This window comes from Vicugna pacos, chromosome 30 (genome assembly GCF_048564905.1).
Source record: "Vicugna pacos chromosome 30, VicPac4, whole genome shotgun sequence".
Classification (NCBI taxonomy): domain Eukaryota; kingdom Metazoa; phylum Chordata; class Mammalia; order Artiodactyla; family Camelidae; genus Vicugna; species Vicugna pacos.
The window spans coordinates 10452558-10466546 of NC_133016.1; the positions used below are offsets into that span (position 1 = coordinate 10452558).

Consider the following 13989-nt stretch of genomic DNA (forward strand, 5'->3'; position numbering starts at 1 on the left):
TTAGTCTAGCTCAGTGAGCCTCAAAATTAAATGTACACAGAAAAATCAATTGTATTCTGATATACTGGCAATGAACAAACACAAAATAAAGAAAATTATATCTACGATAGTATTAAAAAGAATAAAATATTCAAGAATAAAGTTTAAAAGTACATAAATTATATTCAGAAAACTATAAAATAATGTTGAAAGAAATTCTGAGACCTATGTAAGTGGAAAGATATCCTAAATTCACAGATTGAAAGGCTCACTATTAGGATAGCAACATTCTCCAATTCAACAGAATTCTTATAAAAATTCCAGCTGGCTTCTTTGCGGACACTGACAAGCTGATCTTAAAATTCATATGGAAATTCAAGGGACTGAGAATAGCCCAAATAATCTTGAACTATGAGAACCAATTCAAGGGGTTGGGACTTCTTTTGGGGGTGATAAAATTGTTCTAAAATTGATTGTGGTGATAGTTATGCAACTCTGAATATACTAAAAACTACTAAATTGTACACATTAAATAGGTGAATTATATGCTATCTGAATTAAATCTCAATAAAACTTAAAAGAAAGTAAAATGTAAAAACTATTAAAAAAATACACATACATATGTATAACTGTACAGAGTTGTAAATTCAACATTGTATATGTTTTTCCAAATTAATCTGACTTTTAATGATTAGAACCTTACCTTAAATTAGTATGCACTATAATCTTTAAAGGACATAAGGGACTGTCAGAGATAATGTGACAGTTCAAATACTGAATAATCTAGATATGACTTTATATAATGTTCCCTTCAAATACTGAATCGAGATATGACTCCACTAAATTTTAAAGAAAAAACTGAATACGCAAAGAAATTGGAATAGAATTCTAAAAGATCATATACTTTAGCAGTATTCCAGAGACTAGTAGTTTTTCCTAAGAATAAGTGACAATGCTCATATAAATAAGGCCATGGAATTTGTCTTCATAAGTAAGAGATCCATCCTTTTAAGATGGAAGAGTAAGTTGCTTAATGACATAAACACTTAGTCTAGAAAGTCAATGATTCTGAGTTCTAAAGGACTGGAAAACTAAAATTCAATACAAAACCAAAAGTATTGTTAGTAAATAGTGAGTTGAATTATAAATATATAATCCTCTTACATCAAATGTTTACACTTTATATCCTGTATATATTTATAATATACATAAGCATATAATATATACAAGGTATTATTTCTATTACCTACCTACACACACGCTTCTCCCTTGAACTCATCAGTTTTTTTATCTTTTTTTGGATTTTATATCTCGACCTGATTCAGATCCTTGAACTCAGCAATTTCTGTATGTTTTGCATTTCATATCTCACTTGATTCAGATCCTTGCCTAAACACTACTTCCTCAGAGAGTCCTTCCCTGACCACCTTTTCTAAAATAGTGTTCTCATCACTCTCCATCTCTTACCCTGCTTTTTTCTACATAGTTATAAACTACAAGACATCATTTCATTTATTTGTTTTCTCTTACCTCCCTACCAGAATGCCACTGTCTTTTATTCACTACCATATTCCTAGGGACAACAGTACCTGGCACTGGAACTAGTGTTTTCTAAATATCTGTTGGAAGAATGAATAAAAGCAAAGCATCCCAGAGCATTCCTAAGCACTATTAAATTATTGTGCTGGGTTACAGAAATAGCAGTGTAATTTATATCCCGCATATTTCCTAACAGTATTTTAAAAAGATAATATGAGCATTTATAATAAATTAGAATATAAAAGCTAGGGAAAAGCTAATACAGTTATTTACCTGTTCCCAACACTGCGGTAGAAGTTCAGCTTCTACACGTGTTGGTCCAACATGACGTGCAAATGCCACACAACCTGTCAGTATCATTTGCCTGAAAAATAATACAAATGAATAAAGACTTTTGTTTGTATTAGCAAATAGAACTAGAACTAAGGGTTATAAGAAGTCAGCTATAATTAACATGAAGTATAATATTTTTGTACAATCAAATTAGACTTTTCCAACAACGGATAGGCTGCTACCAAAAGAGTGAGTTTCTTAAGACTCATCCCTCCAGCAGTGGCAACACCATTTGTGAGATGCTGTGAAGGGATTCTGTACTGGTGTGAAGCTGAATTTCAAACCCTCCTAAAGTAACCTCTCACATATGCATTCTTAGATTAGAGTAAGTTTAATGATTCAGTTTCTAATGAACTTGAGTTTCTAGCTACTAAAGCAATCAATGATTATTTTCCCAGTATTTCTACAATTAAAAACTGTGATGTCATATTAGTAAAATGATATTTCTTAAATCAGAATTTTTGTTATTGCACCCAAGATAACTGTGGTAGGTAGCTTCTCACATGGCTCCTAATGATGTCCATCTCCTGGTATTCATGCCATTATGCAATCCCATCTCCTTGAGTACAGACTGGACCTAATGATTTGCTTCTAATGAACAAAATAATGGCCAAAGTGATGAGATTAGGTTATAAAAACCTGTGGCATCCACTGTGTGGAACTCTTTACTGCCTTCTCAACTGGCATGGTTTGAGGAAGGACACTGCCATGTTAGAAAGTTCCATGTGCCAAGAAACTGAAGGCAGCTTCTGGACAAAAGTCAGTGAGGAACCGAAGCCCTTGGTCCAAAAATCCATGAGAAACTGAATCCTGCCAATGACCAACCATGTAAATGAGCTTAGAAGCAAATCCTTCCCCAATGAGCCCTGAGGTGACTACAACCCCAGCCAATACCTTAATTAGAGCTTTACAAGATACCTTAAGGCAGAAGACCCAGATTAACTGAACTACATAACTGTAATATAAAAGTGTTATTTTAAACCATTTTCTTTTGGGGTAATTTTTTATAGAATAACATATAAATAATACAATAATTTCATTTGAATTGACAGATTTATAACTTCAAAGGAGTATAAAATTTTAAATAAGACTTTTCACTCTTCAGAATGAAGTTCTATTTAAAATGACTTTAAAATGCAGAGCTGTAAGCTTTTTTACTTTTGATTGTCTAAGACTTCAAAACAGTAAAACCTAATGAAAAAAGAAAGTATGTTTTCCATAGATATTTCAAAGTAGCCAACTTCAAGGAAAACCAAAATAGAATGTTTAATTCATACTAATTATAAAAGCCTAGGCATTGCTCATTGCTGTTTCTCAAAATATGTCCATTTAATTTAAACTGAAAAATGACCTTACATTTCTATGTAGTTTAGCCAAGTTGGCTACAACTGTTCTCTCAAGTTGAGAAAAATAATGACAAACAAAAGGCATCTGGACAACAATAAAGGCAATGTTGAGCCAATGTCTTCCTTGTATACTGCAGTTTCTTCTCCCCCTAACCTTGTAATTTTTATCTATCTGATTTCCCTTTTTATTTACATCATTGTCTTCTATGACTATTTCTCAACATTTCTTTTGTTTTTCTATTTTCTTATACTTTAGAAAGGCAAAGTGAATAAAAAGAAAAGAGGAAAAGAAATTCCCAAGCTTTAAGACAGCAGTTTAGCTGCTTGTTTCCCGCTGAAAATTTCCTAATATCTAGTCATTCATCCTTACTAGTGTCTTAAAATAATGAGAAGCTATATGCATAGGTTCCGAATATTTGATATTTATAATAAGTGAACTCTGGGGAAATTTAGGCATTTCAAACACATGTAAGAAGTGTACACTTGTACAAAACCTTCACATGAAATAACTTTAAATCATGACTCATCATTACTATACTAAAGATGTACAAATTTATTCAAGAAAATGTTAGGCCTCTCAAACTTCTTGTTCAGCAAAGATTAAAATTCTAAAAAATATGACAGTTTGAGATACACCTGAAAACAGAAAAGGTCAGATGGCCTATAGATTATTAACAGCATTGGAAAAAGGCTCCTGAGATGATAAAAATAAACACTATTCCTCTTTATGGAAAAATCACAGGATAAGAACCGTTTGACTACTATTTGACACAGTCGTAGAAATATGGGGTCAGTTATGGTTGTTAGCAAAGAAGTGCCAAAGTGTACCATTTTTGAGCATAAAATTAAGGTTTTCTTAGGATACAAGGAAGCCTGAGATTCACTAAAGAAAAGCAACAACTGATTATATGTCAAACATACGCTAATTTAAAAATTTTGCTTCATTAATTTGTTATTCCTATTATATATAGTTACTAAATTATTAATTTATTTCAATAAATAACTGTATTTCTGTAAGCTGAAAGATTTAAGTGTGAACATAAGTATTTAATTCCTGGTGCATCTTGACCTGAAGTAAGGCTAAAAGGTACTTTTGGCCACCAGGTGGCAGCTGCTAGCTTTACATGCAGAGTCTATGGACATGGGCTATAACGATGGAGAGGTTTTTGCCTTGCAAAGTAAAAATGATAATGTAGCAAGTGGATTTACAAATTAACTAAGTTACCAAGTATTTTTAAAGGAGAAAATAAGATATTAATTTTCCTATCTAGCACCATCAAATTGTCCCTAGAAAAATTTCAGTTTGGAATGAATGGTATGACAGAATTTCCCTCATTTCTATTTAACTAGTATGTAAAGACTGCTAATGTAGATTAATCTTGACTAGATCCTGAAAGGACATGTTTCTCCGCTTGCTCAGGTATATTTTGGTAAGAGTAGGAAGGAGATACATGCTTACAGAGTTTTAAAGTCCACATGACTTTTTATTCTCACAGTTGAGATTCCTTGTATTTAAATTCTGGGCTTGATTTGTCTTATTATGGCTTACTTTTATGACTCTCCAAACATTCCCAGAGGAGGTAAAAATTGTAACAGACAGTAAAAAAAAGTACTGAAATTACATAAAGTTACCTAATAATAAAGTACAATTCTACTGTTTTGCAAAAGTATAAAAAATAATTTTTCAATTAAGATAGAAAATTATAACATAGAAAAACGTTTCAATGGCTCAATCTTATCCACCTGGTGCTTAGTCTACCTACCCACCCACCAGGATGTTTTGTTCATGTTCACACTTGTACAGTTTCACCTAGTATTTAAAGATCTTACTCTCTGGGGTAGACATCTACCACTGTTGTTTGATCAAATCCCCCTTCTTCCCAAAAGGCTCCCTGACATGCATTCTGTCCCTCGACCACCCTCAGGTGTAACTCATTTCTCCACTCAATCACCCCTGGTTGTGAGTATTTGACTTAGGACTAACCAAAACACTGTATCCTTCTAGCCACACAGAAATTGCTTTACAGATAGCTCAGTGATGCAGACATTCATACATTAAATATTTTATTTCTTGTAAAGCGTAACCATTAAGAGGCCACGCTGTATCTAGTTCATCTGTGAGGAAAGGAGGAATATTCAGGAATTCTTGGAAATCAAATGTGAAAGATAAAAGCAAAGAAATATTTTTGAATTTGAAGACTTAGAAGACCAAAGCTAACTTAACACAAAAGTGTACAAATTCAACATGAGCAACTGGAGTAACAAGAATGAAAACATTGCGAGCACCATGAATGGGGCATTTCCTGTTTGTTAAAATAGGTATTAGGAAGAAAAGATGGCATTCCAATTAAAATGCTAATCATGATGCCAAATTAGTAAAATTAGTAAGTCAACATTATATTTATTTTCCAAAGAAGTCGTCACACCAACCTTTGCTCATCATCTGGCCTCTTGATCAAATTGAAAAGTATGTGGAGCAGCTGGTCTCTCTCTTTAGGCTCAGGATGTAGGCATGCTGTACACAATATGAGAGGGATCAACTCCTAAAGAAAAATGAAGGTGGAACAGTCAAAGTAAAAATGCATTGCAGAATATTATTTCTTTCCCCCAGAGTATTCTTAAACGGACATTTAAAATGAAATAAACCTCAGCATATAGAGGAGCAAATTTTAATTCTGTAAGGTTGATAATTCAAGAGAAAACACTTCTGTGTTTGTTGTGCAGAAGGTGCAGATCACATTGTAATAAAGCTACTTAAGATTCAACTAATTTTTTTCTTAACCAGTACTTCCTAAGGGTCTATTAGTTTTTAAATCCAATAACATTCAATCTTACTATAACCTGATATAGTAGTCTTAATTTTGAAAGTGTTTTTAAACAAAAACTTGCAGAAGTTAACCATATTTTAAAACTTAAAATAGTAACAGAAAATAAAAACTCCTCCCACTTCTATAAGCACAATTAATCTTTCTCAAGATTAGATATAATTAATAATTTTGTACCCTTAGCACCTAACCTAGTGGCCAACAGAAAAGAAGACCATTTCCACAGGTGTTAAATGCTCTCAGTACAACCACAAAGTATCACTAGATATACTTTCTGTTGAAATGGAAAATTTTAACAATATTTTGTGTTGTACTTTCAACACACTGGGGTAAATTCAACATTTTCAAGGAAAGTAACAGACAAAAGTTTATTTCTCTCTTTCAAAGTACCTGAAAATGAAATTAAAGTTGTTTCACATTTTAATTAAATTAAGACAAAATTCTAAAATATATTCAAAAGATATTAGTCCTTTCATTTTTGGAACAGATTTTTAAGTCTAATGCAATAAAAGTCCAAAAGCGATAAAATATTTTTGAAAAGAAATTCTCTTATAAAAAAAATATTTTGCAGATATTTTAAAGAAGTCACTATGATGTAATAAAAAGGGTAGAATGATTACTCCCATTTCTTTTTCCCATCTGTCTCCCTACCCACCAGAAAGTGCTAATGGGAACGGATCATTATGTAATAATGCATGATACCCTGAGGAAAGCCTATATATTTTCCCATTTTGAAGATGCTACCTTAGAAACAAATAATATGCTTTTTAGAGGAGTTGAAACTGAAACTTTAAGGAATGACTAGATGTCCTTTTCCATTATTTCTAATGTCTTTATATATTATTTTAAAATTATAATTACTTGGTATAAATCTAAATTGAAAGTACAAAGCTGTAGATAAGAAAAGCTAAAAATAAATCTAAAAAGCAAAAAAATCTGAAACATTTGTTCTGTCATCTTTCTATTTGGACATCTCTGTAGGTTTTAGATTAGTGAAAAACTGAAAAGCAAAAAAAAAATTTTTTTTTAAGTAATTAGGGAAAATAATTTTGAACTGGGAATGGAACAGAGTATATACATCGATCCTATATTGTTACGTAGGGTTTTCACCAGACACCTCATGTGATGCTTGATGGTAAGTCTTGATTTTGTAGCAGAAAATAAACAACCTTTTATAAAATATTAGGATAGAAGACCATTAATACCAAGGGTCCTTAGAGGATTCCATTTAGGCTGCTAAGAGCCAATGATACTAATGAGAAGACTAATACTCTGAACACATCAGTATATCCCACCTAGACTAGAACCCTAAGGATGAAAATGGAATTACTATAAAAGATACTAACAAAATCAAAAAGGACCTAAATATTTTATTTGTACTTTCCCTTCATATCAGAGCTTTCTCCCTCATGGGTTTTCTTGCTTCCTCCTAACCTGTCTTCTCCTGCTTTCCCACTGTCTCTAAATACATACTTTTATATTATGTTATTCTATTCTCTTCCTATTAAATCTCTTTAAAGATAAAGTTATGAAATGTAGGTAAGATATTTGCTATAATTTCAAATATATGCATATACACTCTGTCTAAAATACAGAATAATATTTAGCTTCTTCTTATTTTACTTTTTTTTTAAATGCAGGTACTGGGGATTGAACCCAGGATCTCATGCTTGCTAGGCATTCACTCTATCACTGAGCTATACTCTCCCCTGCAATATTTACTAGCTTCTTTACCTCAAATACAAGTATATCAAAATGACTGTCTTGCTGTTTATTCTTTGTGCCTTATATTTTCTTTCCCTTTTTCTTTTTTTAAATCATGAGGCTTTGTGATTCTTAATCAAAGAGGAAGTTTATGTCATACATTAATATAAAGAATCTTTTAACTGCAATATGGCTACAGATGTGCCAAACAAGAACACCGAATTGGGAGCTAGAAGAACTCCTGTCTCGATTTACTCCTTAGTACCAAAGAACCTAATGAAAACCACAAACTTCCCTGATTTTAGTTTCCTCAAGTGAAACATAAAAGAATTCATTAAGACTAGTGCAGAAATAAAAAATACTTCACAGATATTCTGCATTTTTCTTATCTATTGTTAATGAGATTGTTAATTTTTCCTTTTGAGATCAAAGTTGGCCTTGAAATGCCTTTTCAACACAGCAGTTATTACCAACTAATTCAGTTGACATGACATATGGGAGAAAAATCATTTGTCAGTCCTTGTCTCCTTGAACTCTAAAATTCTGTGAATTTAGGTCTTTGGAGAAACATTCTTTTCACGTTTCTCAGTCACAGTTAGTAATAATTTATATTGCCATTTGTTTTTATTCATGGCTAGCAAAATTAATAAACATGGGAAGTCACTGCCAATAGTTTTGGGTTGATATGCTATGCTAAGGAGAACTGGGCACATCCTGGCACATTAATGGCTAGGGCAGTTGTAACTCAGTGTATAAAGTATGCCAGATGGTCTCCTCCTCTTATAGCAACAGAGCTGAGAAGAGGCCCAGTCAATGATGGCACAAAAAGGGGAAAGTGTAGTCTGTTCCTGATAGAGTCATCAAGGATTTTAGTTGCTAAGTTATGACTAGCTCCAAATACCCTAATTCCTCTATCATTCATTTATTTATTCACCTCTATTTGTACCATTCTTGAACTAATGACTTCTGTAAGTATGTATCTGCTGTGTTGTACATTATTTACTGTGAATTTACCCTTTGTTAAGCCTCTGAGGTACTAATTCATCCACATCAGAATTAATTATTTTAAGATCTTATTTACCATTTTCACACTACAGTTGACCCTTGAACAACACAGGCTTGGACTGTGTGGGTTCACTTATATGTAGATTTTTTTCCAATAAACATGTACTACAGTACTATACAATCTGTGGTTGTTTGAATGGAAGTTTATACTCAATTTCTGGATTGCATGGGGGTCAGTACTCATAACTTATGTGTTGCTTAAGGAAGGGTCAAGTGTATTCATAAATTTATAGATTTGAATCAATATTCTTCCTTTGGTATCATCTCTCCAACTGAAGATGTCTAGTTTTAAAAAGCTTTCCTTATAATTCTGAATAAAACATTTAAAAAGTGTAGCAAAGTTTTCTTCAGAAGACAAGGTGATAGGGGTTAGATCTTTCAATGATTAAATATAAAAGAAATGTATTGAGAATTAGAGAGCAACATTAGATATCATATCTAAAGCTTAGTTTTTCACATTAAAAAATCCTAAGCATGTTAGATTTAAAATGTCATGTTAAGAATGAAATAATAACCATGGAAACATAGTACCTATGGCTTTGGTAACATTATATCCAAAAGGAACCCTCCCCCCAATAAAAATGTTACTGTGCCCATATTTCAAGGGAACAGAAATTTTACATATTTTCAAATATGCTTTAGTACCTCTTAGTACTCAATAAATGTGCGTTGAAGTGAAATACAAAATTGATCTCCTACTGATCATTACAGAGGAAATCAGTGTAGTAATACTATTACAGAAGGTACTCCAGTACTTTACTACCATGTTAAAAAAAGATATTTCTAAGGCCTATAGAATTAATTAATCTAAAAGGCTTAGTAATTTGACTTTACTCAAGGAAATGACTTGTGGTTTTAACTATTTTGATTTTTGCACTTTTAATAACAAAGCTAGTTCTTTTTCCATAGAAGGATCTCCCATCCCGCCCAAGGAATTTTGTACAGAATTAAACAGGAAAGACTTCCAGTATTTTCCTTTCAGTTTTAGAAGTAAAACAAAATAACTTCTAATGACAATAAAGAAACCACATTCAAGAGAGTAAGTATCTTTAGAGTTGATGACATTTGATTTTATGAATATTTTTACCTAACTTTCTTAGTCTTTAAAAATTAGTGTTCAGACTACAAAACCAGAAGGAAAAAAAAGAGCACCTAAAAAGGAACTAAAACAATATGAATGATTAGATGTTAACAGGAAAAGAAATGAAGTAGGAAATGAGATTAGGCAAATTTTAAAATTAAAAAAAGCATGCAAATGTTGATAAGATAATGGCTCAAAGATCTGAAAGTAATCTAAAACACAAAAGGAAACGTGTTTAGATCAAACGCCAAGGAGCAAATGCTTGAGTACTTCAGGTCAAGAAGCAAAATTCTACAGTTCTCTAAAGGCATCATTAGCCCAATAAATTGTAGTTCATTGCTTGCCCTTACTGTTCCACTAAAATTATCTCCTATAATTCAAGCTTCATTAAAATTTTTTCATAGTTGTTATTAAAATTTTTTTCATCTAGTTTTTTGCCTAGGAATTAAGCAATAATGAATTACAATTTAAATACAATTACTGACAGGTGAACACCTCTGACTTAAATTTTCAGTTAAAATTTGTGAGGATGTTAATAGTAATACATAAAAAAAAGAAAAAAAGAAAAAACATTACAAAGACTCACATAAGAAAAAGACAAGGTTACTCACCTCTGGAAAAGTTTTATACTTCAAGGGCTGCTAAAATATCTATTCTTAGAATTATTAATACCTATAATTCCTGAGGCTCATTCTTTAGGAAGCCTAACTAAAATACTTTCAATTCTGATACTGCTAAAGAGCATATAATTTACTCTAAAAATTACAAGACAGACACACACACACATACACACACTAAATGGTAAAGAAGGTGGACCAAGGTTATCTACTTTACTATGTTATCTACTTTTCTATACTTATACTACTATATTACTCTCATACAGTTATAATTATCTGGGGCTATTACTACACATTAAGTTAAAAAATTTACCATAGAACAACCACGAATGGCAATGTAAAAAAGCAAGTTTAGTTTCTCCGAAGATGAGCAAGTCTTTAAAGGTACTAGCTATTTTTAAATCTTTTAGGGAATTGGTGCTCTTCTTGGCCTTTTTTCTTGTTACAGCTTAAATGAGATATATTTTATGTATCATAAAATTCATCCATTTCAAGTGTACATTCAGTGTTTGTTTGTTTTTTTAAGTGTATTTAGTGTTGTGCAACCATCACCTATCTTATCTTGGAGCATCCTACAAAGAAAGCGTGGCCTCACTTTCCATTTCACCTTGCCCCATCCTCATTCCAGGCCCAGGCCTCTACTTTGCTTTTCCAACTTAGCTAGCTGATGCCATGTATTTCCTTGGCATAGAATGAAAATGAATGTTAAATTTAGGTGTACTATTTAAAAATGCTTTTAGAAGTAATCCTTTAAAAAATCTTACTTTTAAATTATAGAATTTCCCCTTCAAATGTATTTAAAGCAGAAATTGTGAAAAATCCACTTCCTTAGCTTATTTACTATACACATATATCAAATGACAAATATATTTATTCTTTAATTTGGTTTGAAAAATTCAAGTTCCTCAACCAACCCATTAGTATGAACTACTCCATAAGCCATATACAGAAAATTATTTCATCTTTTTTTTCTCCCAAAATAAATACATGTCTTTTTAAATACAAGTTGGTAAAAAGAGAATATCATTACTTCACAGAACATAGGAAAATTTTTTTCACTTTTCATCATCTCTGAAATTGAGATGCACTTTATAATGGAGAGCATGTCATAAATTAATGGAAATCCTTCTTTCTCAAAGGTATGTAATTGTTACAATCAATGGTATTTTTGATTTGAAAATATGGTATGTTGAATTTGGAAAATTCAGTAATTGTGACCTGAAAGTTAAGTGAGGATGTTATTTTTCTTCTAAAAGCCAGAAACAAATAATACTAATATCTATAGTGACTGTGCTTTCCATTTTTATACAAAATAAAATTTAATCTATTAGACAGTTTTAATTAACCTTATGTCACTCCCTTTAAAATAGTGGGTCATAATATCAATTAAATGGGTCACAAAAACCTTTTTTTCTTTTTAAAATTGTTTATTTAGGTGTATTCTTTAGTTTTAAAATGTTTATAAAATTCTGTTTGATATTGTATTCCATTTTAACTTTTGGTAATTAATAAAGGTAAGACTTGGTTTGTAACACATTTATTTTAACTACATGTGTAATTATATCCTGACACATGATGTAAAATGTCTTTCTTACTGACAGTGTAGTCAATAGAGTTTGAAATACCTAATTTAAAACATGTTTAAAAACTACAGGAGACCAGATATTATGCAGCCTTAAGAATGAAGAAGTTCTTTATCTACCGAAATAGAAAGAAACAAAAATATGTTACATGGAAAAAAAGCAAAATGGAGAACAGTGCATAGAGTCTGGCATCATTTGTGTAAGTCATGGAAAGATCATATATTTGAGTTTGCTTACACATGCAGAAAGTATCTCTGAAAGAATACAGTACAGTCTACAACAATAGTTGGAGACTTCAATATCCCAGTTTTGATAATGGACAGAACATCTAGACAGATCAGTAAGGAAACAGAGGACTTGAACAATGCAAAACAATTAGGTCCAGTAGACATACAGATCACTTGAGCTAACAATGGCAGAATATATATAATTCTCAAGGCACACGGAACATTCTCAAGGGCAGACCATATGTCAGGCAACAGACAATTCTCAATAAATTTCAAAAAGACTGAAATCATACAAAGCATACTCTCCAAATCACAATGGAAATTAAAAATCAATAATAGGAAGGAAAATTCACTAATATGTGGATGTTAAAACAACACATTTTAAACAATCAGTGGGTCAAAAAGATCAATAAGGGAATTAGAAAATACTTTGATATAAATAAACACAACATACCAAAAGTTGTGAGATGCAGCATAAGCAGTACACAGAGGGAAATTTATAGCTGTAAATGCCTACATTAAAAAAGCAGCAAGAAAAAAAAAAAAAGAAGCAGCAAGATACAAAGTCAACAACCTTCCAACAAAGAGCAAACTAAGCTAAAGGCCAGCAGAAGGAGAAAACAATAAAGTTTAGAGCAGAGGTAAATGAAATACAGACAAGAAAAACAATAAAATCAACAATGTCAGAAGCTGGTTCTTTGAAAAGATCAACACAATTGACAAACCTTTAGCTGGACTGATTAAGAAGAAAAAGAGAGAAGATGCAAATAACTAGAATCAGAAATAAAGGAGAGGACATCAGTAACAACCTTACAAAAATTAAAAGGATTGTAAGTGAATACCATAAACAATGGTTCACCAATAAATTAGATAATCAAGAAATGAACTAACTCCTAGATTCACATAAATTACCAAAACTGACTCAAGAAGAAATAGAAAATCTCAAAGCAGATCAAGCAAATAGACTGAATTAGTAATAAAAAACTTCCCCCAAAGAAAAGTTCCAGGATCAGATGGCTTCACTGGTGAATTCTAAATCACATTTAAAGATTTATTAATATTGATCCTACTCAAACTCTTCAAAAAAAAAAAAAACAGACAAGGAGAAACAATTCCTAACACATTCTATGAGACTAGCATTAGCCTGATATCATAACTGGACAAAGACAGCACAACAACAGAAAACTACAGGCCAATATTCCTTATGAATTTAGAAGCAAAAATGCACAATAAGATACTAATGCCAAATTCAACAATGCTTTAAAAGGATTATATACCATGACCAAGTGGGATTTATCCCAGGAATGTGAGGGTGGTTCAACATATGAAAAATCAATCAATATATTACACCACATCAGCAGAATGAAGGGGAAAAAAAGATTACTTCAATTAATACAGAAAAAGCATTTGATGAAGTTCAATATTCTTTCACGATAAAAATACTCAGTAAACTAGGATCAGAAGAAAACTTCCTTAATATGATAAAGGGCATTTATGAAAAAACCCAGCTAGTATTATACTCAATGGTGAAACACTGCAAACTTTCCTCATAAGATCAGGAACAGGATAAGGGTATCTGTTTTCTCAAAACAATGTTATTCAAAATTGTACTGGAAGTCCTAGACAAAGCAATTAAGTAACTGGAAGAAATAAAAACTATCCAAATTGGAAAGAAAGCAGCAAAATATCT

At 31.7% G+C, this 13989-nt stretch overlaps 1 protein-coding gene across 7 annotated transcripts in view; it reads right to left on the reverse strand.

The window, feature by feature from the left end:
* Window positions 1–13989, reverse strand: part of RELCH (RAB11 binding and LisH domain, coiled-coil and HEAT repeat containing) — a 107591-nt gene that overhangs the window by 53078 nt on the left and 40524 nt on the right. For all 7 annotated transcript variants that reach the window (XR_012065572.1, XR_012065573.1, XR_012065574.1 and 4 more), the window contains exons 11-12: window positions 5628–5740; window positions 1792–1882 (exon numbers count right to left, since the gene is read on the reverse strand). Coding sequence is in view for 4 of the 7 variants with exons in the window: in XM_072952028.1 (XP_072808129.1) it covers window positions 1792–1882; window positions 5628–5740 (204 nt within the window). In the remaining 3 variants the exon portion in view is untranslated. The remainder of the gene's footprint in view (window positions 1–1791; window positions 1883–5627; window positions 5741–13989) is intronic.